This window comes from Thermochaetoides thermophila (assembly GCF_000221225.1).
Source record: "Thermochaetoides thermophila DSM 1495 unplaced genomic scaffold scf7180000011814, whole genome shotgun sequence".
In the NCBI taxonomy this organism is placed as follows: Eukaryota; Fungi; Ascomycota; class Sordariomycetes; order Sordariales; family Chaetomiaceae; genus Thermochaetoides; species Thermochaetoides thermophila.
The window spans coordinates 1,961,051-1,985,762 of record NW_006383030.1 but is presented as its reverse complement, the minus strand read 5'-3'; the positions used below and the strand labels follow the sequence as shown (position 1 = coordinate 1,985,762).

General features: G+C 50.7%; 5 protein-coding genes and 2 non-coding genes across 7 annotated transcripts; 4 read left to right on the top strand and 3 right to left on the bottom strand.

Moving 5' to 3' along the window:
* Nucleotides 1-329: 329 nt before the first annotated feature.
* Nucleotides 330-403, bottom strand: CTHT_0015660. Its single transcript has one exon. It is a non-coding gene; the product is annotated as a tRNA-Asn (tRNA).
* A 2,832-nt stretch (nt 404-3,235) lies between these two features.
* Nucleotides 3,236-3,652, top strand: CTHT_0015650 (uncharacterized protein; the record flags this gene model as incomplete). Its single annotated transcript, XM_006692007.1, has 1 exon — nt 3,236-3,652. One exon carries the CDS (start codon nt 3,236-3,238, stop codon nt 3,650-3,652), a length of 417 nt encoding a protein of 138 aa, XP_006692070.1.
* A 2,545-nt stretch (nt 3,653-6,197) lies between these two features.
* Nucleotides 6,198-7,478, bottom strand: CTHT_0015640 (uncharacterized protein; the record flags this gene model as incomplete). Its single annotated transcript, XM_006692006.1, has 1 exon — nt 6,198-7,478. The coding sequence occupies one exon, from the start codon at nt 7,476-7,478 to the stop codon at nt 6,198-6,200; it is 1,281 nt and encodes a 426-aa protein (XP_006692069.1).
* Nucleotides 7,479-12,003: 4,525 nt separating this feature from the next.
* Nucleotides 12,004-13,120, bottom strand: CTHT_0015630 (uncharacterized protein; the record flags this gene model as incomplete). The annotated part of the gene is made up of 3 exons (XM_006692005.1): nt 12,004-12,368; nt 12,551-12,896; nt 12,962-13,120. The coding sequence occupies 3 exons, from the start codon at nt 13,118-13,120 to the stop codon at nt 12,004-12,006; spliced, it is 870 nt and encodes a 289-aa protein (XP_006692068.1).
* Nucleotides 13,121-14,767: 1,647 nt separating this feature from the next.
* On the top strand, nt 14,768-17,183 carry CTHT_0015620 (uncharacterized protein; the record flags this gene model as incomplete). The annotated part of the gene is made up of 3 exons (XM_006692004.1): nt 14,768-14,826; nt 14,907-15,662; nt 15,719-17,183. The coding sequence occupies 3 exons, from the start codon at nt 14,768-14,770 to the stop codon at nt 17,181-17,183; spliced, it is 2,280 nt and encodes a 759-aa protein (XP_006692067.1).
* A 559-nt stretch (nt 17,184-17,742) lies between these two features.
* CTHT_0015610 lies at nt 17,743-17,835 on the top strand. Its single transcript is given in 2 exon segments — nt 17,743-17,781; nt 17,798-17,835. It is a non-coding gene; the product is annotated as a tRNA-Ile (tRNA).
* Nucleotides 17,836-20,761: 2,926 nt separating this feature from the next.
* Nucleotides 20,762-22,732, top strand: CTHT_0015600 (uncharacterized protein; the record flags this gene model as incomplete). The annotated part of the gene is made up of 2 exons (XM_006692003.1): nt 20,762-21,656; nt 21,720-22,732. 2 exons carry the CDS (start codon nt 20,762-20,764, stop codon nt 22,730-22,732), a joined length of 1,908 nt encoding a protein of 635 aa, XP_006692066.1.
* Between the last annotated feature and the right edge of the window lie 1,980 nt (nt 22,733-24,712).

The following is a 24,712-nucleotide window of genomic DNA, read 5'->3' as shown; positions in this document are numbered from 1 at the left end:
ACACAGTTAAGTTCTTTGACATGGTTTAAGACACTCCAGAGCCTAGAGTCCGTACTCAAAGGCACCGATGTTGCTTGTTCGAATCTCTAACGCAAAGCGGATGCGGCTTTCATGTATGGGCAGTGTTGAACATAATATAATGTGATTATGGAATAGGAGAATAAAGGCTCCAGACAAAACGTTTAGAGCTTTTTAAGACACAAGAATGTTGGTCATTGCTCGTTGGGACTACCAAAGCTTGCTAGTCTAATTTAATAGAAGCAGAAGAGCAAAAGTAAAAAGAAGGGTAAGCAGATAGCTTGCAGCCCATTGCTACATAAGTCAGTCAGCTCCTCCGGGAAGGCTCGAACTTCCAACCTCCTGATTAACAGTCAGACGCGCTAGCCAATTGCGCCACAGAGGATTATCGATGGATACGCTGATCTTTGGAGTTAATTGTATTTCCCAAGTTTGCCGGGTGCGGTGCTCAAGGAACTTGTTGTCTACATAATTACTTGGTTGATTGGCGTTGTAAAGTTGGGAGTTCGCACATCTAGTGGAAAAATCTCTAACCACTGGCAGCGGGATCGTTTTCTCTTTCGCAAATCAACGAATCCGTTGCAGCGGCGAAATCGAAATCTCGTGGCGAAACAACACGCCTAAAGTAAGGAACAAAAACGGTTCCTTATCTGCTCGGCTAGCCCAGTCAGTGAATCCGGATCCACCATTCAGAACGTCGAAAATACGGAGGGACAGAGCTTCTCCACAATTGGTACGCTACATAACATGGAAGCAATGTACGCACAGCGGCGTTTCAGTCTGCAGGCAACCTTTGGTGACCCACATTTTTCAAAGGTGGCGCCTCTGCTCAGGCTATTCACATGCTTCACGTATTCCTCCTCACTCATATCCAGCTTTCTCTCAGCGCTAACTTTTTAAATACCCGAGGCTTCGACCTTTGGTGGCGACCTATAAATTTCTGCTCCAGAGCAGGCCACTTTTCGAGAATCTGGGTCACCACCAAAAATCGAGCTCCCGGGTACTGGACAACAATGCATTGAACACTGCTCACATACTAATCGGCCGCCGGGCAACGTCAACGCTTCGGGTAGCGGACTTCTGTCGCAGCATTTGATAGGTTAATCAGAAGTGTGTATTGAAACCTTGACTTCTTTCGGATGCCTCCTTATCGGGGCAGGATGTGTGTTATGCTGGCTTCTTTGATCTCCGGCCTATAGGATTCATCCATGGCGCTTCTATCCTATATTCGTGCACTCTGCACACCTGTAGACAAGAACCCTACGCTCTATCAGTTCCTGATTATTGCCGAGCTCTAGGCTCGAAACCATGCAAATATCGGTAACCAGATTCGACCCTTCCTCTACAATTCAACGGATATATCGCAGATACCCACGAAATACTCACCCGGCATACAATCGACCCGGAATATGAAACGTTGAAGAGGGCTGTCGGTGTTGTTACCGTCTCAATTGTAAGATACCAAGCATGATTCATTACGCCATCGCGACATTACCAACACCCCCGCATGTCTTGGCCCTGTAAACCCCTACCCATTGATCTTGCCTAAAAAGGAAGACAGGAAAGAGTGTGTGTGGGGGGGGGGGTGGGAAAGCTTCAAAGTGTGGGGTGTGATCTACCTACTGCCGAGGGAGTGCACCACCAGACGCCCCACCGCTCACCTGTGCATGGGGACTCCTGCCATAGCACAGCCGACACTCGAACCCGCAAGTTTCCATTTTCCAGCTCAGTTTGCTCTGAGAACGCCAGGCGGAGGATACCTATCTACCTGAGAGGTGGGAACGAAAGACAGGGAATCCTAACCTGCATCCAATCGACATGGACAAACTTCTACCGGGGGAAAGGAGAGAATTCATGGAACTCTGCAGCTGCTCACGTGCCTATCCACCTATTCTGATCTCCAAACTGTTGTCATACTAAACTGCCCGTGATTCGAACCACTGTAATCAGGGGCAGACGCAGTCGGGTCATCCATCAGTCTTTGACAGCCTGCAGCTGTTTTGCATCCCATCGTGGCTTGGGCGGCACACTCGTCATAACCCCTGTCAAGCAACTCCAAGAAAGCGTTAACCCTCTGGTTCCCTGCCGAGCCTCACATAGGTATGGGGTTTATTGATGGAAACATATCATAAGAGTTGTCTCTCATTATTGGAGATTATTGATCTAGCTGTAGATTAGTGCACAGTTGTAAATTAGTGCATAGCCGTAGATTAGTACATCTGTCAAGTTTCCCTGCTTTAATGCACTCGAAGCCTGAGATATCTCCTTTAAGGATTCTATCACTCGTACACTCTGCGTACATGTGCTTCGTCGTGATTGTCGCGATCACAAATATTGGGAAATGGATGGACGATGGACCATCTACATTTTGACTCCCCGAGATGGTTGGGCAAATCTCTATATAGGTGGAGTCCAAATCCCAATCCGCTAAAGCCTACCTTTCACTGTTGTTTCCAGGGGTGTGTATTCAGACAGGTTGATACCTCATCTGCAAGCAGCCACCTAGCAGCACATTCATGCCCATTGCCATAACTACACTCTCCACATGGCCAAGCCACCACAACTTTGCGATCCACACACCCCATGCCAACTTGCACAACCACACCATCACACTACTGATGCTGTCCATTTGGAAGCATTGGTGGTTTGGGTGGGCAGCATGCAGATGAAGCTATGTGTACTTTTTCAGCTACAGTGCACTCGATCCAAACCGTTAGCAACTGAGGTATAGCAAATGGAGTTCGATTATAAATAGAGCCTCTTCTCGCGTTGAAGGTTGAAGTTTGGATTCCTCCTCTACAGCAAGCCGTCAAGCTTGGATCTCTGGCACCGTATACATAACCCTTTATTCCTCCTACCTGGCGCAGGGAGTGACCATCTCAACCATCAATCACGCTACAAGGCCTGCTAGCCCAAGTCATATCCTCTTCAGATTTGATCCCTTCTGGGTGGGGAGTGAAGACTGCACAAGGTTTATATTAAGTTTTTTTTTTTTTTTTTTTTTTTTTTAGTACTTTCTTACCTTTCCTCAGTACATCATGACTTAATTGGTCACGAATATAATTTTAACCTGTCTACACGCAAACGGAATCATTACAAATTGGCATTCTGTTCCTCAAACTTCTGTCTAACCAAGTACTAAACCCTTCTAGAAACCAGCCAATGACTGATCACCAAGCTCCCAACAGTCATTGCCTCCAAGATTACTCCATTCTCCATGTCCGCTAAGGCCTACTCTACGGACAGCTCTGTAGAGGGGATTCGTACCCCTAGCTCTGGCATAATCTCCTCCTCAGACCAGGATGATGCCTTCAGCATCGAGGACGGCAGCATGCCCGTGGTGATCACTATGGCGGGCTCCAGCTTAGGGCCTCATTCTGGTTCCGACGCCCATAACTCTGGCGCCACCAACCCAGGCCTGAGCGCCACCTTTCCAATGCGTTGGGCCCTACAGAGGTACCTCGCCGAGTCCGCCATCATAGAGGGGCCGCTGTACGGACGGTTTCTCGAAGCACAGATGCAGACCGACAACAGCATCCCCAGCCCCTATGAGCGCGTCGGCTTTTACGCTACACTTGCGATGAGGGCTATCGACCAGTTTGAGGCGACGTTTCCTGACCATGTGCACGTTTGACGATGATTCCGGTGCTGGACATGGGGCCGGCTCTGGCGCTGGCAACTAATGTTTCAGGTCTGTCAGCCGCTTCGAATCATTCTGTCTCTCCTGTCAAAGCTGCAATACATGCGTCGTGAACGCTCGGAGAAAAGGGGATTTTTCACTGACTGTTGACCCGGAAATCTTATGTTACCATGCATAGGTTGGTTGTGATTTCACGGAGCTTCGGGCTCAGTTCTACCTAGGTTAATGTTGAAATAATCGGAGGCTCGGTCATATCCGGATTAATGTTGAAATAGCTTGTAATAACATTGATAGCCATCAGAGGAATAAGTTCTTACCTGCGCAAGGGGGGCTCTCGTGAGCCATATTGTACTGCTATGCTAGGAAAAGTGGCGGACACGAATGAGCGGCTCATATGTTGAATGCACAGTTCTAAAGTTAGTCAACATTACAAGTAAGCTAGTAGTACCTAGATGCCTTCTTTGTTAGATGTCTTGTCCAGTCAGCCAGTTCGGTAGGAAGGTCCAGTCCTTACAAAGCCGGCTTCTCTATTTGAAAAACTTCCGAGCCATGAAAGTGTTTTGCTCCCAACAACATGTACGCAACCATCAATATATCAGCGAACAAGCCAACCATCTACCAGGCCACCCATATACCATAGAGGCCTTGCAACGGTCGGTTATTTTAGTTATTGATTGAATGCAATGGTAATGCATGTTATGATCCACCTAGTCTTCCTTGTATGGGTTCGGATCCAGACTACGGCTTATCCTATGGATGTGAGAGACAAGCGTTCTCACACAGATTCAGGGGTACTGTGATCACCAGTTGGGTATGTGCGACTGTTTGTATTGTTGACCGAGGAACTCTTCATCCTCTATACCTACAAGAAATCTATCTGCCTTATGTGTTCGAAGTCCTCCTTTTTGATTCTTCCTTCTGCTAAGGGTGTTTTTGTTGCGATCAACAAGAGTGTCATGCAGGAAAAGCCAGGCACAAGGACCAATAAAAACGCGACGCGGCAACGGTCTTTTCTAAGCAATTGGTGCTTCCTACAAGGTAAACAAGGGGGTCGGAACATTGCGAACTGATACTCCCACTCCCTTGTCAATTACGGGTACCTAAGGTGATCTTAAGTAAGGCAGATGTGGTGCGCGTACCAACAAAGTAAAAAAACCTTTCTTTCAAAGATTCCTGACTGGGCTGACTCTGGTACGCACCAGGTGCATACCGAGGGCGTGGCGCTGTCAACCTTTATGTTTCTAAAGCTGACGCGCGCACCATGAACAGCAGTTAGCAAGCCTAAACTACAACGCACCGCCACCCCCCCCCCAATTCATCATCTCCACATGGTTGATGACAACATTACCCAGTTGTAGAAGTATATATACAACGTTCGTTGCAGTTATGGTTTCCATATCGCTTCTTCAACATCGGGTTGCACCAGCTTTTGAGACAACTCGGTCCGAAGAATTCATCATTGTTCTTGGAGGCTCATTAGCTAGCGACAAATGCCCTCACTCTCACAGGACCCTTCGTCTAAAAAAGATACGCATTCATGGTTCACCATTCAGATCTCATACAGGCACAACTGTACTGGCAACATGGGTAGGAACGACGAAAAATCAGATCAGTCATGCTCCCCCAGTGTCGGCCCTTGGAGCATCAGCGACATCATCAGCGACATCCCAATAACTGCCGACAACAATTACAATCACGTTGTTTTAGCACCAATGGACAACCTGGACTGGTTTCTCGGGCAGGATCAGTTTGAAGATGGCTTTACATATAGTCGCGTAATTGGTGACCCATCATCGCATCCATTGAAACCTGAAGAGGCATGCATAGCATTCTATCAGGGAAGAGCAGCTCATGAGGCTACAAAATTTGGCCATGCAATGCGTCCGCAGGGACCGTCGGCTCACCGAGGCGGTGAAGTAGCTGGATGTAAAACTCTCCGTCTGAACCCCGACGATTGGTCCATTGAAACCCATTTAGGCTCCGTGCTTGACTAGGTTGCTAGAGAAGTGGGTCCTGACCCCGCGCTTGTGTCTAAGCGGGACTACCGCTCTCCCACTACCGTCCAATCACGCTAGGCTTTTGAGATTTGGAGAGCGTCAACCCCCCATTGTGCAACTTTCTTCAAGTGCATTGCAATATTTGAGTTTTGGGCTGTCTCATCCCCCCGGAATAGCTACCAACGGACGATAACTCCTCTTTTGCGGATCCTTCATGTCTTAGTATATTCGGTTACAACATAAAAAGAGACTACACGACTACTTATGTTGCCATAGCATTTTCAGCATTCCGCTCGTATGCAACTGTCTTTAGACTGGACAGCGTTGTCTTTACTCGTCTGCTTTAGATTCAATTCTCACTCTCGCTACCTCTCTCAAGTTTCATGTGTCATGCGGTTTCCGCCAAGCCCCTCTACCACACGCAAATGTGCCTGTCCCGCCTTTACATCTCTCCACGAACATATACTTAAGTTCGTACGCGCCCCCATTTGTCGTTCGATCTCCCATCCTCTCACCTCCATGGAAGCCCGCGTTTTGTAGCTTCAAACCCTAACCCTCCACTCTTCACAGACCCCCGCCCCCCGATCAGCCCCTTCAACACTCCCACCTTGCACCAGCCCTACTGATCCCTCCACACCCCTCCCCCGCTGATACCTCACCCCCCACTCTCTCCGCCCCGTCAGCAACGCCCGACAGGCCTCGAGCCGCGCATATAAACACACATCCGCCCTCGCCCGAGCACTGCCAATCTCGTCATCAATCACCTCCAGCACTCCTCTCCCTTCCACGTCCCTGACCCCTACGTTAGCGCCCAGCTCGAGCAGCGTCGCAAGCGCGACTTTACGCCCCAAGCGGGCGGCAACGAGCAGCGCGGTCTCGCCTCGACGGTTGCGGGCTTCTAGGATGGGGGACGGTCCTGGAGCTGCGGGGTGAGATGATGTGTCGCTGGTATTGTTCATGTTGGGGGATGGGAAGCCTAAGGTGCTGCGGCCGACGAGGGTTTCGAGGAGGGTTTGGAGGGTCTTGGCCTTGTCGTCGTGGTGGTCGGGGATGTGCTCGACGAAGGCCATGAGGGGCGTGGTGCCGAAACGGTCGTAGTGGGTTGGGTCGACACCAACGGTGGGGTCGAGGAGGGAGTGCAGATGGCGCAGACGGGTCGAGAGGGTACCTTCGTCTGCCGTAGCGGCCGTGAAAGGGATTGGCGTTGTGATCGTTGGGCCAGGATTAGACGAGGACGGGGGTGGTCTCTGGGATGAAGTGCTCGCGGTTGTGGGAGGGGAAGTGCTGACTGTTATGTCCTTGGTGCTGAGCTTCCTTTTGAGGTTGGGTCGTTGCATATGACGGTCCATGGTCTGCGGGTTGATAATTGCTTCGGCGAGGCAGTGTAGACCATTGCGACCCTCGCTGTCTTCGATGCGCGGATTGTTGTACGAGGACCAGATTACCTCGACAAGACGAGCATGATAGGCCACAAATGAGTCGTCTTCGCTGGAGGACGGAGGTCGGCTCGTCGATCGGAACGGTCCAAGCTCTTCTCTCTGCGTGCTGACCTGAAAACCACCTGCGCGGCGAGGGGGGAGAAAGACGGACTCCGCCTTGTTTTGAGAGAGAGGGTTGAAGCCGAAGGCGTCACGGCGCGACGACAAATGTGTGTTGAACGGAACCAGGAGGGCAGCCAGGGGCTCACGGTTTCGGACAATGCTATAAGCCCGGTGGATAAACGTGCGTCCATAGACGTCGGTTTGGTGGACTATCTCGGGGCAAACTTCTCGGATGAACGCCAACAACCTTCGCAAGGGTGCTGTTGGGGTGGCAAGACCCATGAACCACTTGCTATGGAGGACATGGAGGAAGTTTTGACGCCCGGTATTGACGGCCCGCAGGACCACTTGGTCACAGCATGCAAGGATCCGGAGTAAGGTCTCTTCGTATCCTTCCAGTGCTGAAAGAAGATGCAGGACTGTATTGCCAAAGTTATCGCAAAGCCGTGTATTGGCTGGAGACGGATGTTCGACCACGAGTTTCGCACGACTGCTCAGCCCACCTCCGGGAAGAAGCCAGGAATCGGGCTCATCGGCCGTTTCCTTTGCAATGGCACACCAACATCTCCCAGCATCATGTTCAACTTGTTGCCCAGGAAAATCAGCACAACTGCGCGTGTGTGCGCTCAGAAAGTCTCCAGGTAGTGAAAACGCCGGTTCAGGAAACGCGTTGTTAACTTCTGCGTTTGGGGTGAAGTTAGAGTCCGCGACATCATCCTCGTCAAATAGGACGCTCTCGACTGTAGAGAGTCGGCGGCCGATCGAACGTTCATCATCTGAGGGTTCTGAGATGGTGAACTCCTTGATCAACGTCGATATCTGCAGAGCAAATTGAGACGAACAGTCCGATACTCGCCGTTTGATGTCTCTGACTGTTGCAACATAATCGTCGACGCTCTCTACGCTGTCAATGCTGGTCTCTCCTTGGTCCTTACAGGGAGTCGAAAATATTGTGGTGTTTGGGATGTGCTCTGGAGAGTTAGTCAAGTCGAAAGTGGCCTTTGACCTAACATCATGAGCAGGGGCCCTCTTTGAGGAGGGTTAGCTTGCATCTAGAGAACCAAACATGGGAGATCGATGGATCGGGGAACAGATGCCGACCTGCAACGGTGCAACTCTCTGAATGCCACGTGGGAGGTTTCCGGAACGGAGCTTCCGTCTATGCCGAGTGGGGGAATTGTACAGGCTGCTGATGCGTTTGCTCATCTCGAGTCGAGACTCGGGCCGAAGGTAACGTGGATCATTGTCCAACATCTTGTGAATGGTCTTCTGTGCTGAGTTTTTCCTGAGCTGGTTAGTAACTCCCAGTTTGCTGATTTTTTTTTTTTGGTTCCATTCCCATACTTGGGTGAAAACCCATCTTCTTCGAGAACTTTGATGATCTTTTCGATAGACAGGGTTGAGAAGAGATAGAGTCTGGCTAATTTGCGGGATCGTGACACCGTCCACTGGGGCGGACGCCCTATTCGAGACCCCGAGGGAGATGGTCCATTGGACAACGACCCCGGCGAGGCCATGTTGATCGGTTGAAAGGTTGCGCAGGTGGTATGTTGGATTAAACAGAACGGCAATGAGAGGATATCAGGTGGAGAAACATTGAGGTCGCTATTAGGCCCATATAATGGGTCTCCATCAGGAGCAATAACACAAGGGCGAGCTGTCTGAGACTGACCAAAGATGGTGACGGGCATAGTGTTCACAAGGAGGCAATAACGGTGCCGGAAAACTTTCCGTGTTTGCCGATCAACTCAAGTTCATCCCGATACTGCACCCCTCTTGCGTGGAATGTGTAGATATATACATGGGGAATCAAGGATGGCTACTTAAATTCCAAGCACCGCCCGGCCTAATACTCAAAGAAGTCAGGTATGGGAAAGGGGATTATTTGAAATTACCTATGAAGATCGACTGCCAACTTCCGAAGGCTCAAAAGAAGGCGCAGTGCCCATGGCGCGTGGCGTACAGACGTGCAGAGGCGGCGGCAGACTCCATAGCCACGGAGTCACAGATGAGAAGCTGCCTGTTTGGTAACGGGCATCTGTACCAAACATTTAACAACATTCCGGTACTGCACTAGGTGGAAAATATTGAACAAGAAACAACTTCACCCAACCGGGCACTGGGCCAAGAGTGCCTCTGCAAGAAACCCTGCAGAGCAAAGATGTCCGACTTCCCCGTTCCCGGGCAACATGACTTCTCGTTCTCCGTGTGGAGTGTACTAGCAGGCTCCTTGCCGCTACCAGAATCAAAGTGCAGCGCGGCGCATATGTGAGGGGTGAAACACCAAACTATGCTGTCTTGGACCAAGTGATAGTTTGGACGAGGTTTTTAGCAGTCATATGGTCCGTAGGACCCGATGATTAAGGTGAACCTGTCGGATGCATGATGGAGGAGATGGGGATTCTGCCTTGCGATGTTTCGATTCGTGCGGCACATTCATAAGAGTTACAGATCCGCAGCCCAGCTATGGATGGTTCCACGATACGTTCCCGCCCCTATGCCGTGTTCCACTTCTCTCAATCGTCTGGTCCGCAAACAAATTGGGGTAATGGTTAACTGGTTGAGGAATGAAAAGAAGCGGAATATGAGCATTAGATATTATGTCTTCTTGGCCCATGAATCCCTGCGATTCCTTCCAGACTGTTTCTACGCATATGCAATGATATTGCGCACAGAAAAACGGATACGATTCTTTAAAGCCCGTCTCTAAAGCTCGTAGAGTACATTATGCAGGATGACGAACCAGGGAGTTCGTTTGCCAGCACCTCATCAACACAATGTTGGGGTGAAATGAGCCAAAAAGCACGGGGGCGGCCGAGTGAGCTAGTCTGTCTGCTCTCAGGCTCAGTTTCGACCTTACTGACAAGTCTATGGCTTTACTTGCTGCCGATACTGTGTTTCCGGCGACTCGATAACTTGGCGACTGGAGAAATCCACACTTCGATGAAGGCGTGAGCATTACGGAGAGGCATCGTCTCTCGTTAGAGAGAGCCCCGCAGCGAATAAATGGCTCCCTGTCTAGATACCGAGATAATGCAGCCAGAGACTGTGTGGCAGAGGACGAAGGTACAAAGTGAGGGACGACTCGGATGAGCTTGGAAATCCCCAATTCTTGAAGATGTGAACCGCCAGCGCTGAGATGACGCATCAAAAGTGATATTCCATAGCTTTGGGCCCAAAGAAGAATAGGAAAATAACACGACAGCAGCTGTAAGCGCCATAATTGCAGTTTTGGGAAGCTCATGTCCTCTCTAACGATGCCGTCTAGCCGCTTATGGGGGTAAAAGCGCCGATCTGTTTGCCAGCAGGCGCTTAACTTGCTGCGAGCACGACGATTATCGCCAATTCCTTGGCCTATTGGTGATAAAAAAGGACAACAGCGACAAACATGGCTGGTCTCGGCAATGTGAGAGGGAACAGGTCGCTGGGCATCAGCCAACATTATCCTCCTGAATTGACTTCCTAGAATCAAGTGTCACCGAGACCTGTTCTGTTCACACAGAAAACCTGGTACCAAGAACAAAGAGACAACAAGCCAGATAGATGGCGGCTGTCTGTCCAGGCGCCTTGTGCTGCATGGCATCCCGAGCCTGCTGCACCTGCCGTAGGTTCTGGGTACCTTATCCAGGAGGATTCAGGTGGGAGATACAAGATGATCACGGTCCCGGGTTCCGGATGCTCGGGGGTCTTAGAGTTAAGCACTTACATTCTTTGCTTCGGTACCGAGTCTCTCCCTAAGCGCTTATGTTAATGACAGATTCTGTTTTACTTCTTTGCAGTTTGGGCATACGAAGTTGGTCCTGATCTGCTCAAGAGTGCGCCAACACAAACTGGCTTTTCAGACTGCCAATGAGGGTCCGGCAACGTTCGAACTTTGACATCCATACTCCAGGCTCCTCTCGTCGCCGGTACTTGTAAAAAGTCCCATCTCAAATAGCACACGATGGCGTTCTCATCCGGCCGGCAGATTTGCCGTGCACAGTCATCATTCACCGCTGCCCATTAACTCTTGGACTTTGCGCCAACAGCCAAAGTTTTTGCCAGGTGCTTGCAAGGCATTAGAAACAGCATGGGTTATTAATACCGATGATTCTCGGACCATATGTATGAGCTGAGAAGGTGTCGGAAAAATGCTTTGCACTTGCATCACAGGATACTTCTCCTTCTGTGAACAAAGGAGTCTGAGGCTGTGAAACACAGTGAAAGGTGTTCAGTTCCAGCCTGCTTTGCTTGACTGGCTGTACCGAGAGTTTATAGCCGCAGCTTGCTTGGTTTCCCGGCCTAGGAAGCACTGGAGATCACACTCAGGACGGTAGGTCTCGGCAACTGCCGAGCACTTTACTATCGATCTGTCTCGTTCCTGAACTTCTTGAGTTTCATCAACTCCAGTTTAGACAGCAACAAAACAGAATGACACTCTCCTAATATGCTCGACATTGACGACAACCTTTGTGAATATTCACTCAAGCATTGTGATGCGGAGCAAACGAGTCATATTGATTGGTATTTGTGGCAGGCCACTTAAGTGTCGAGGCATCTAAAAGCTGTTTATTGCTGCAGCAGGGCTGGTAACTATCACCAGGATTCACATCCTCCCCATCACTAAGGGTCTGGCATAAACAGACAATTCTATCCATAGGTAGGCAACCGATCAATTTCCTTGATTGAACGTCTGAATGCATTTGTAGGCTAACAGCAAACTCAATTCTAGCATTGCCAGCGCGAGGATGACTGAATTCACCGCTACCCTTCCAGATGCGGACTTTTCCTTGCTAACCAACCACATGTGTTGTATCTCCGCCACAGGTTAGTTAATGATGCCAAAGAACCGCAACAGTTGCTCCTCATTAACTGCAGGCTCGTGGCCAATTCCTTGGCCAAGATAGCCAACCAACTTCGTCCCATCACCATAAATATGCTGCGTCCACTGCCCAGAAGTAACTTGGCGAGTGAGCTGCAGACCCAAAACATTGGACCACTGCTTAAGAGACTCATAGGCACACTGAGGCCTGACAAGCCAGTCGTTCAGGCCGTGCGTGATCTGCATCCGCGGCCGGCGACCATTGTAACCAGGGTAGGAGTTGCGCACAAGGTTGCCCCATTCCTCGGGGGTCTTCTGAAGACCCTGAGCACAGGTTTGGTTGGGGCTGAACGGAGTAGCAGCGGGAGCACCTATAAGGGAGCAGGATGATTAGCTAACTTGCGGTCTATGCTTCCAGAGTGGCAGGCCCGACGTTTCGCAGAGTCGTTGAAAGCGTGAAGAAGAGTAAACGTTCACGATCCTCAAGCTAATACAGACCACCTCTGAGGCTGTTTGAAGAAAAGTAAGGGAACAAAGGAGAGTGGACACATACCAAGGAAGCAAGCATGAGGAACACCGGAGTAAGCCGCGCCGGCCTCGAAGACATCGGGGTACGAGCCCGCCAGCACATTGGTCATCATGCCACCAGACGAGAAGCCCATGACGTAGACGCGGTCGCGGTCGGCTCCGTACCGATCAATTGCGTAGTTTACCATGCTGACGATACCAAGAGCATCACCACCGGCACCATGAGTCAAGCTAGCGGGGTTCTGCACATCCCAGCAGTTGCTCATGTGAGGAGTGCTGGGGTAGATAAGGATGAAGCCATGTCTGTCAGCGTACTGCGGCAGCCGCGTCCCGCTGAACCACTGCTGAGCATTGCCGCCGCAAGGATGCAACTGAACATCGTTCACGTTAGCCTAGACTGACTTCTTTCACAACGGGTGACTTGCTCATGGCTTACAGCAACAATGATGGGTGGCTTGTTGGCCAGTCTGTCAGGCACATAGATGTGCATGTTGATGTTTGTAGGGTTGGACCCGAAGTTCCAAACCTGCTGGAGGGAGGCAGCGAGGCAGCTGCTCGCCATGGTGGCGAGCCCAAACAGGGACGGGAGGAGCATGATGATAGGAGGAGGTAACCGACTGATGAGGCCTTTCCAAAGAACTAGAAGTTGCCCGGCATCAAATGTTTGTCGACACTGCGATGGTTTGTCTTGCTCATGCTGAATGTCTGCCAGCTATATACACTAAGACCCCCCTTCTTCATGCCTCCCTCCGCTTTCTTCGACGAGATCCACATCTTCAAGGCAATGAAAATCGGCAAGTTGAACATCACAAGCTGTACAAAACAGAACCGGAAGTGGTTGCCAAACCTTCCCGATTTGGCGGTACTGGTCGTTATGATCTGCGGCTATGGGCGGGTAAATTGTGCAACGTAACGGTCAAGCCTTGTCAAGGGTGCGCATGTCTTGAGCTGCTCTTCGCTTCCACAGTCGGCATGTATATGATGCACACATATGCAACCCTTTTCTGGGGAAGTCGGACAACGTTCCTCAGTCGGCAGCTGGAGTCGGCAACGTGGTGGTGTAACGCTGGTTCCGAGAACCTGTCTTGGGAGGTGAAGATGTGTTCTTTATGCATGCGATCTAATGTGCTGGACCAGTCGCCGGAGATCGAGATGCAGAGCCATGTCACCGGAGTAGTATTTGTGATGTCTTTGTGAGTGCCTAAGTTTCTCAAGGCATTCCACATCAATATCAGCAATGCAACATCCATGGCAAGCAGCTATATACTTGAATGTACTGGCAAGATGAGGGGATTCAAGGTCTCAACGCTTCGGCATCAATACACGGGATGTAGGGAGCTGAACAGCTGCGGATGAACTGAAAGCGATCGGGATCCAGAAGAAATCACGAGGAATAGGTTATGTCGGATAGAATGTCACTTCTGATATCCGAGCCATGTATCTTTGCGTCTATCACGTCTGGCTGAATATGCGGCATTGGATGCTGAAGAATGCTTTCTGAGAGTTACACCTAGGTGGTCTATCACATAGTGAGTAATAGAAGCAATAAACCTACGTCCCGAGTATCATAGTGCCCTTGATGGAATCTTTGCCAGTCAGTAGTAGCACACACATTTTGTAACATGTTCAGGAGGGACAGTCGGTCCGCAGAGTGCTAAGTCTAAGGATATCAAAGGGCCGAAGGCGTCTAGCTCAGTTCAGTGGTTGCACATTTTTAGTTCGTCATCAGCTTTTTTTCGTACAGATATTAGCATAAGATTGATGACAACTCGGCTCAGTCAGTTCCCCTGTGTTGCAGTCGTCAGAACAGCGGGGATCTCGGCACGATTATCTACCAACGGCCTGCCGCCGCTTGATCAGTTGAGACCTTAACACCTTGAGGACTCCTCCAATGCTTAGGGAGTAAATAAGCGATATTATTGTAATGGCAGGAAGTTAAGGCGCATAGACCAGACTGTTTCCTAGAAAAATTGGATTTTCGGTTCCCTTGCTCGCATGTTTCGGAAGGGTAGCTACGATAAGATCCGCGTGGTTGGGTCAATTGCCACCTCATTGACGTCTCAGCTTGGCGGGTGTTGGATGACAGTGTTTCGATTGGTGAGAACGCCTGCCAACAAGTCCCACAAACAGCCCCACATAAATGTTGCTGATAAGATAAGCATGTTCGCAAAGGCGCCAGAGAAAATCTCGATTGAAGCCGCAGCAGATACAGCAACCTTCAATTGCGCCAGTGCTAGACAAGATGCCCAAGCGGAAAGTTGCAGCCCTAGAAAAGGTCGAAGCTGACCTTGTCAACCTCCAGTACAAGATAAGGAGAGATCCAAAGTGTGATGCGTCCGCCCTCCTGCTCACTCGGATTTTATTGCTAACCAAAAGGCCAGATCCTATGCCCAGGAGTTCTACGACCAGTGGTTGGCGTACGATGCTCAGCGCCAAATCTTTTTCTCATCGCCAGCAACAGCATCGTCTGAAGATATCAAGAAGTTCCATGATCTTGTCGACCTGGTTGCGCATGTCGCCGACCTCTACCCCGATATCACCGCCCCGTTTCCTGACCATCTCAAGCAACTCCTGACCCAACACCATACCACGCTCGACAAGGACCTGCGCGAGAAGGTGGTAGGAAGCCTGGTGCTGCTGCGCAGAAAAGATGTGATTGACTCCGTCAGCCTCCTAACGACGCTCTTCCCTATTCTCATCTCGTCGCCGAGCAAGTCTCTTCGCACTTTGATTTATACAAAGATCATCAGCGACCTAAGGGAATCGAATGCGAAGGCTACAAACCATAAGCTCAACCGCACTATCCAAACCGTGCTTCATAACCTCCTTACTTCCGACCGCACTTCTAGCAAAGGCCTCTGGGCATGCCGAATTACTCGCGAGCTATGGCGCCGTCAGATATGGACCGACGCCAGGCCCTGCGATGTCATGAAAGAGGCATGTCTTAGCGACAATGAAAAGGTAGTTGTTGGGGGTTGTCGGTTTTTCTTGGGTGGTGATAAGGAGAGGGAAGAACTCGAGGATGAGGAAAGCGACGAGGATATTGACCTTAAGAAGGTCAAGCACCAGAGCCTCATCAACAAGAAAACTAAAAAACGTCAAAAAGCTTACGAGAAGGCACTGGAGAAGATCAAGAAGTATGGAGGCTTGTTTACGTTTTGTTCTTTATATGGACACTGACGTCGGAGAATAGGCAAGAACGAAAGAAACACGCGCCACATCCCCTGAACTTCTCAGCTCTTCACCTCATCAATGACCCTCAAGGGTTTGCCGAGAAGCTGTTCCAGAAGCACCTGCAAAACTTAAAGAACAAGTTTACACTCGAGAACCGCCTGCTAGTACTGCAGCTCGTTACTCGTCTTGTTGGCTTGCACAAGCTTACCGTCCTCCCCCTCTACTCCTGGTTTGTGCGGTACCTTACTCCCAAGCAACTCAACGTCACGACCTTCCTAGCTTGTCTTGCTCAAGCAACGCACAATTTGGTACCACCTGATGTGATTGAGCCACTCGTTGTCAAGATCGCCAACGAGTTTGTATCTGAGGCTTCGGCGGCTGAGGTTGCGGCTGCTGGTCTCAACGCTATCCGAGAAGTGGCCATGCGGCAGCCCTTATGCATGAGCGAAACCCTTCTTCAGGACCTAGTGCTATACCAGAAGAGCAAGGACAAGGGTGTGATGATGGCAGCGAAGGGTCTGCAATCTCTGTACCGGGAGGTATACCCAGAGATGCTGCAGAAGAAGTTCCGTGGCAAGGAGGCCACGATGGGTCTTCGCGCCGGAGAGATCAAACCTCTCAAATTCGGTGAAGAAGAGGCGGCCGAGGATATCGAGGGTATCGAGCTATTGGAAAAGTACAAGGAAGAGCAGAAGAAAAAGAAGGTCGAACAAGGCGAAGGAGACGGTGAGAACAAGGATGGTGGCGAGGAGGATGAGGATGATGGATGGAACTCGTCAGAGTGGGAGGTTGCCTCCGATACAAGTGAATCATCTGGTGGTTGGATTGATGTCAGCAGTGAGTCTGAAGACGAAGGCCCAGCAAAAAAGAGACAGAGGAAGGATTCCGGGGCTGAGGAAGTCCCTGAACTTGTCGACACGTCGAAAACTAATGGCGAAGTCCAAACAAATGGCGAGGCTAAGGCCGGTAGCGAGGCTCGACCGAACGGCACAGCAGAGTCTACAGCTGAGGCTGAGGCGAGGCGCATCTCTAAGCTTGCCACTACGACTATTTTGACGCCTGCCGATTTGGCCAAGCTGAAGGAACTCCGTCAACAGGCCAAACTCGACAAAATGCTTGGCAACACCGCCAAGCGCAAGAAGGAGCTGATTGAGAAGCACATCGAAGATGGCTTGACAGCTGAGGATATTGAGCTTCCGGCACAGCTAGGCAAGAAGGCAACTAAGGAAGAGAAACTGGAACGCGCGCGCGAAAACAAGCCATCGCGCGATGAGCACAAGTCGACGCAGGCTCTGCGCAAAGCCAAGAAGGAGGCCGAAGGAAAGAGTTCAACCAACAAGGAGAAGGCGCGTAAGAAGAACTTCTTTATGACGCTTGGCAAGGCGAAGCAGAAACAGAAGAGGAGTTTGGTGGAGACAAGGAAAGCGTTGAGAGCGCACATCAAGAGGAGCAAGGCTGGAGGGAGGAGGAGGAATGGACAGTAGGTTCAAATTCCATAATTAGTTGTCTCGTTAATGGAAGTATGGCGTTGCGTTGTACAGGTGTGGGAATGGAAAATGGTATGTAATGCTCTTGTAGAGCATGTTCTTGGGTGCCCAATATCACTACTGCAAGTCGCAGCTGACAAGCGAAGCCTATCCTCTTTCCAAGACTATTCTGCTGCCGCAGTATTGCCGATGGATCCGGGATTGCACACACTCTTGACGATATGGCGCACAGAGAGCGAGGCCGTATCTTTTTGTCTGTTGATAGTCTGGTCGCCCGGCAGGACGTTATGGCGAGGGGTAGATCTATCAAATGCAGGCATTGGTTGCAGTTCAAGAGCTGTATTCCATAGCTCATGCCATACATGAAGCGTTTCTCAAGCTGTTATTGCGAGGGAACCATGTACAACCAACAACTGCAGGCAACCATTTGTTGGTCAGACTCAGCCATGGGGAGCAGCCATCGCAAGCTCTCTTGATGGCCAGTGCACAAAGATGCAATTGACAACGAAATTGATGAATTTTGTTTTTGACAAGTTCTACCAATCACAAGGAAAATAGTCCTGTGGTCTAGCGGTTAAGATTTCGCTCTTATACCCCTTGATGGGTAATGGGTATGCGACGGTCGTGGGTTCAATCCCCACCAGGACTATAAATTTTTCTAATTTTGCTAGCATGTTCCTTGAAAACACTCCTCGAAAGCAGTTCGATTCATGCGAAAAGCAATGTAGCATATTACCGAGATGTGCGAGATTGCAGGGCATGCGTATCCGAGCTTTTTGCCAGTGATCTGCTTTTTGTTGGACATGGGCAGAACATAACCCTAACCCTACGTATTTCTGGTTTGTCAGGTCTTCCTCGTCAGCCTCACTTCACTATCGCTCAGATGTTTCACTTTGGTGTCCTCTAACTACATTACTGTAGTCTCACGTATCTCGCATTTATGCATAGGTCTATGTTGGTGCAGTTGTGTATATGTTTGAATCTTTTGAGACTTCGCTTTGAAATCTCAGTTGATGCAATCCAACACTAACCCTTGTTGTTTAGAACTTCAGCTGCAGAGGTTCTTAAGGTGGTCCTTGGAAGGTGTCAACCTGCGTTATTGGCAATCAACGAGGAACATAACGAAAAGAGGTTTTTATTCCCTCTTTTTCAAGAATACTGAGTTACTTCGCGGTTCTGACGCCAATTGGATGGTCTCTTCCTATCAAGTTTTATTATAGAGTGAGAGTAATAGTGTCTGATTTGGTTTCGTTCTTCAGCTAGAGAGTACCAATGCCAAACAACTGGCTGGGTGATCCCCGAAACACATGCCTTTCAGTGTTAATGGTCGAGATAAGCACCGGATTTGGAAGTGCCGACATTTCTCATGCCTACTCATGTCTCTCTCGGAGGCCGCCAAGGTCGTAATAAGCGAGAGGATGTGGCGCAGATCACCGAGCATCCCGAAGATCAGATCATCGATGAACTGTCGTTTCAAGCTTCTGGAAGGCGGGGCCGGTTTCTATATAATACCCAGTTTTGCTGAGAGAGTTGTCAGATCAGAACAGCCGCAACAAGGCTTATCCTGACAAAAGTCCGTGTTGAGAGTACGTAGTTGACATGTTTGAGAATGGCCGTGCATCACAATAAGAGCGACAGAAGACAACCCCACAAATGCCTCTGCCATCGGTGTCGCGAATGCCGATTGTCCGATGAGGCGGTCTTGGCATGGTGCGCATCGTAAGCACCTGCGGTCAGCTGCAAAGAGTCCACTCGCAGTCAGCGGCGTAGCAAGCCATGAGAAAGAAGTATGTGTAGGTCGAAGTAATGGCCCATTTGAGCTATCTACTGTCAGTCGATATGCGAGGCACAGGTCGTCTTGGTTACCGTAGTTTGCCGGTTATAACCCAACCATAATCTGTGATAGCTTGTTTGGTGTGGCAAATGCACCTCTAAAGCCCCAAGATGTTCTTACTTGCCGTAATGAAAACGGACTCGGCTGGCTCGATCGGAGATGGAGCGATCTCCGTCTGGAACTCGGGATCGGGGACAAAGCTGGCCGCTCGCGGGAGCAAGGTTCTACCGGGTTGAGGAGAGCATCAACCATCAGGACCATCTTGTGTCCCATGAATTGTGGGGAAAAACGGCACACAGCGTTTCGTCACCAAGATTCAGAGTTCCAAGCGACGGAATGCATTTACTACTTCGTAAGCAGATCCTCATGCTAGTCGCCAGCACGTATCGCGCGCCGGAGAAGCTGTCTGAGTGGTGGCTCAAGAGAGCAGGCCAGTTTCAGATAGCCGGGTTCATGGCCCCATATCCAATCGATAATTACTCAGGGTCAAGCTGAGGCAGTGCAAAACGGCCGGATCCGATGACGAGTGCACAGCCTGTTTGTCGGCCGTGCTTCCCCGTCAGCTTGATAAATGATTGCCCAAATGTACAAACAAGAGTTAGCAGCCGGCCAGAGCTCCGCGCTCATATCAGTACCTCAGCGACCAAGAGCTCGCCTGGAACGCAAAGCAGCAGCTTCTGAAATCGCTGCCCAGGCTAAGCCGCAGCCGTAGCAGCAGCAGCCAGCTGCAGGCCACGACATCGTGGGGAGTTATAATCAGCCACTCTGACGTGCGAAGCGACAAGCAGAAGGCATCAACATTTTTAATCCTTGTAAGCCGAATGATCCTTCGCCTAGGGATGCAGTCCAAACGCTGTCCCGTCGGTTCCGCACGTGTGGGTGGCTCTTCTATGTCCCCAAACGGAAGCTACCCGTTTTGGCTTTATCTCGGAGACGGGGACCAGGACGGAGACGGGAGCGTGGATATTCCATCACCGCTGCCGAGTCCGACCTGGGGACGGTGTTTTCAGCAGCTGATATTGACAGCTAGATCCCATCAAGGAGCAAAGCTCCCCTTCACGTCAGTTTCTAGGTCGCAACAAGCTGTTACGAACGAGCAATGCTACTGATTCTCTTGGCAGTGGATTTTAGTAGTAGCCTGCTCGGTTCTCTGGGGCTGTTGGGTGAATAGTAGCCCTGGCGCTGGATTACGCGTCCCCCCCTCCCAAAGCAACACAACCCCGGTCAGCCTGCATGGGTCCTGTCCAACCGGGATTGCAGGCCGCTGAAAAGCCACGGTGCGCTTGTCACACCCCCGGCGTCAGAAAGAGAACTTGAACGCCCAACCTGTCTAACTGCTGGCTCATCCCATCCCCGCATCCGTCCGTCTCAAACGCTGCTGGTCTCTTCGATTCCCTGAACCACGCCGGGCAATCAAAACCCCCAGATCCCACTGCCAACCACCAACTGATCCCCGTCTTTTGTCCGCTTCTTGACCTCTGCAGTATTCAACTACTACCCGCAAACATTAAATACCTACCGCTGCACTTACCTGTCTATCCACGTATACACTTGTCGCTTTTTGCATATACTCGACCGAGCGCGACCAACCATCCAATCCGTTACTGCCGACCGTACGTTGCCAGCGTCGTCACCGGTTCTTCGTTGCATCCCATCGCCGCGTCACTAGGAACTCGAGTTTATCAGGCGACCGCGCATATCGAACAAGCTTGCGCGTACCGAATAGTCACGTTTTATCAGAATGTCCAGTTTGACTCCCACAAGTCAGGCCGGTCCCGATGCTAGCCTGACCGACCAGATGCTTGACCTTCTTGATCTCTCTGCCTACGATAGCCAACAGTTCGACTCGGCATCTTCGTCGCCTTTGGAAGGCCTCAAGACAACATCAGTTCCCGAGCCGACCATTCCCGAGACGACCGCTGCACCCGGCACCTTCTTATCAAGCCCACAATCGTTTCCGGCTCCCAGTCACCAGTATGACCAGTACAAGCAACAGACTGGCATCGTCCCCGGCGCGCTCGCGACCACATTTGCTGTGAACGAGAACAACCCAAATATCCCGGGATACATGGACTTCAGCGTGGATCTTCTCAGCACGACGAGTAGCGAGAGTTTCACTTTCAATTCTCCCCTCCTGGGCAGCAACCCCCAGGGCTTTTCTGACTGGCGCTCGGGTACGGCACGCAGTCCCCTCAACCGGACACTGAGCAGCCCCCATCTTGTGGAGGCTCGAGAGCAGCTTTTGGCCTCGTCACGTCCCAACGCTCCCATGGGTCGGGTATACCCCGGCATGCATCAACAGCAAGCAGCCCTGGCAAAACTGCGGGAGCAGCAGAGACAGCAGGAACAGCTGCGGAAACTCCGCGCTGCTAGCTCCGACTCGTCCGACAATACCGATCCTGTCATTCAAGAGCAGATTAACAAGATCCTCAGTGAGATGCGTAACAACCCTCTGCCCAGTCCAGAACCAGTCGGGCCGCCCATTCTTCAGGCGCCACGGCAGAAGAAGCCGGAGGCGGAGATGGATGAGGATGAGAAACTCTTAAACAGCGAGCAGGGCAAGGCTCTCTCAAGCAAGGAGCGTCGACAGCTTCGCAACAAGGTTTCTGCTCGGGCTTTCCGGTCTAGAAGAAAAGGTAAGACGGCATGAATATCTCCCCCTCCCCCGTCAGAAACTGCTGACTAATCACCTTGCGCAGAGTACATTGCTCAGCTTGAAAGTGAGGTGTCTAAGAAGCATGCCGAGAATGCCATGTTGCGCCACCAGAATAAGGCGCTCATCATGGAAAACCAGCGACTCGGTGACTTTGTTCGCCACTTACTCTCCAAGCCCGCTTTTGCTAGCGTACTCCAGGAGCTGATCGCCAACCCGGACCTGCTCCCAAAAGCCAACCCTCCGCCACCCACACCGCGGCCCCAACAGCAGCAGGCACCCCAACTCCCAAAGGATGTGAATCCGTATGCGGCACAACAACTCCAAGCTCTTCAACAACAACAGCAGGGGCTAGTCCCCATTCCTGAGGATCTGTCACTGGACTTTGCGGCTGATACTGCCGGTCTTAGCAGTCTGACAGCCCTCCCCGCCATGAACTATCAACCTCAGGTCTTCGCTGCTGTTTTCGACACCCCAGAACCGGTTATCGACACCTCCGTCTTGTCTGGCAAGTCGGGCTCCCTCTTCTTGTTCTCAAGTGACGATGAGGACTTCAGCTCTTCCAACTCCTCCGACGACAAGCTCGATATTCCTGCTATTCAGGCTTGCCCGATCGTTCCCTCATCCCCAGAGCCTTCTGAGACTACTGTTACCGGATCCGATACCAAGTCTGCCCCTGAGCCTGCTGCACCTGTTGTCACCGATGAAGAGTTTGAGAATGATCCTGCTTTTGAACTCTGGCAAGACTCGCCTTCACCGTTATCTACGTCCTCTCCAGTCGCTCCTGCTTCACCAATTGCTCCTGCTGCCGAGCTCGACATGACTGGCCTTTCGCAAGTCGACATTTTTGGCGGTATCGAGCCTGAGAAGATTCTGGCTCGGTTCGAGCTCGTTGATGCCGCTGCTTCTGGCGATGAGAGCACCTCAACTGTCGAGGAGAAGGCTGAGGACGAAATTGCTGCCGCTTTGGCCATGGCCCGTGTGAGGAGGTTGATCTCTAACCTGGAGGGAGTTGTAGCAAGGTTAGAGCTGTTGACCGTGGAATTGCAATCAGAATAGATGTGATTCAAGCGTGGATTGTGGATGTGATGCGTTTCTTGGCAGACTCTTGTTTGGGTCTGCAGTCTCTCCGCTCTTGACTCAACTTGGTACTTATTTCTTCCTTTTTTTTCCCTTGTGCATATTTGGCATGGTATCGCCTTTTGATTTCTTTTTAGGGGTTCATTGCTGGGTATCATGGGAGTTATTACAGTCAGGCGTCTTGCGGTTTGGGGGGTTGATGAACCAACGACCGAAGAGGAGAAAGGGAGGGAAGGAGGGAGGGATGAATTTGAGCTTTCTTTTCAACTAGCTATTCCTCTGGGCGGATACTTACTTACCAGTCCTGTTCTGCGCTCTTGTATTGTGTCTATGTTTGATGATGACGAGCCCGTGATTTGACATAGGGGACTTACGAATGGCTTCCGAGTTATGAGAATGAGCGGTTGAAGGAAGGGCGGGTTTTAATTTGAAAAAAGTCAAAAGATCAATCCATACTCATTTCAATGTCTCATGTGGCAGGGCGTATAACATATGCCGTCGATCGTTCTCGGGCTTTGACCTCTACTTTTACTGACATTTACTTGTGATACTTGTTGATGGCGACCGATTAGTTGCTGTTAGGTAGGTGCCTCTCTTTGCAAAACAGCTGCAGCACATTGTATGTTGGGCAAAGTGCAAACTCTTCTGGTTTTTCATCCTTCTATCGGTGTCCCTCAGACGTTAGGTGCTTATGACCGAAATCCTATTATTTTTTATCTCCCATCGAGAAGGCCTGCTACCTTAGGCCGACTGACCGAGAGACGAGAGATCAACTGTCCTTCGACACTCGGCTAAAACTTACAGGAAGAGCGGAGATCAAGCTGAAAATGACATCAAATGAATGTAAACAAACCCATCCAACTCACTGGTGGGGACTTCTTATGGACTAAGCCCACCAGCTAAGGTCTGGCTAAACTCCTCAAATCACGAGCACTGGCATAGGTACTTAGCTGGTCCTGTCTTAATGAACAGGTCAGCTTGCACAACATATGACCAAAAGCGCCCCACCAAATCCATCTGGCATTTTCATTGCGGAAGAGGTTGCAGCCCAACGAATGCTCGAGTTTTGGAGACCACGTGTCGCTGCGGTTTTGACCTGCTTCTCGACTTAGGAGAGCTGAACCACTTCCCTTGACCTCAGGATAAGAAAATGCTCGCGAGCTCGCTGACTAGAAAGTGGTGCTGCTCCATAGAGGGAGCTAGACAAAACAAAACAAAATCCAAAAAAAAAAACCTATGAAGGGTTGGTCTGGGGTAGCGGGCTAACATGACGAGGAGCTTGTGATTGAGATGAGGTAATTGAAAGATGCCGAGGGAAGAATCGGCAGCTCCGTAGCCTGGCAAGTGACTCGGGTTGCCTGCTTCGTCTGCTCCGAACCCACCGAAGAAATTCTAGAGATGAACCTTATTTTCACATGCTGCTACATAGGCATTCCGGATTGCATGCGAGCGCCAAGAGCGCATAATCCCTCATTGAAGGGCATGACAGTGAGCGAAGCGTTTAAGACGTCGATGGGCTTCTCTACCCACCTCTAGTAGAGCCCACATTCATGTCACCCAAAGATTCCAGACTCACAATCTGCGGGTCCACGATGACGTCGAAGTGGGTCCAGGCCACTTGGAGCTCGAGGGAGTCGGACTTTGGGGCTTTGTGATGACGGGTTCGACACATAGCAGGCCAGCCCTTTGTTTGGAGAGGGAGATCAACGTAGCCTGCTGCGGCATCAATAACTGTGTGGTGTTTTGGGACATCTCTCAATCCCACATGCACCAGCGACGATGCTCAGGGGATAAATAGGGCAAATGCGACTGTGCAAGTGCGGGATGCTGCCGTGTGCCATAGTCAAACAGAGGTGGCGCCCAGCTGCATGATCCACCTTGGCCCAAGTGCGGGGCACGTTGGCCGCGCAACCGTTTGTTTACGCCGCCGCCAATTGGCCCAAGGCCACCATCACAGCC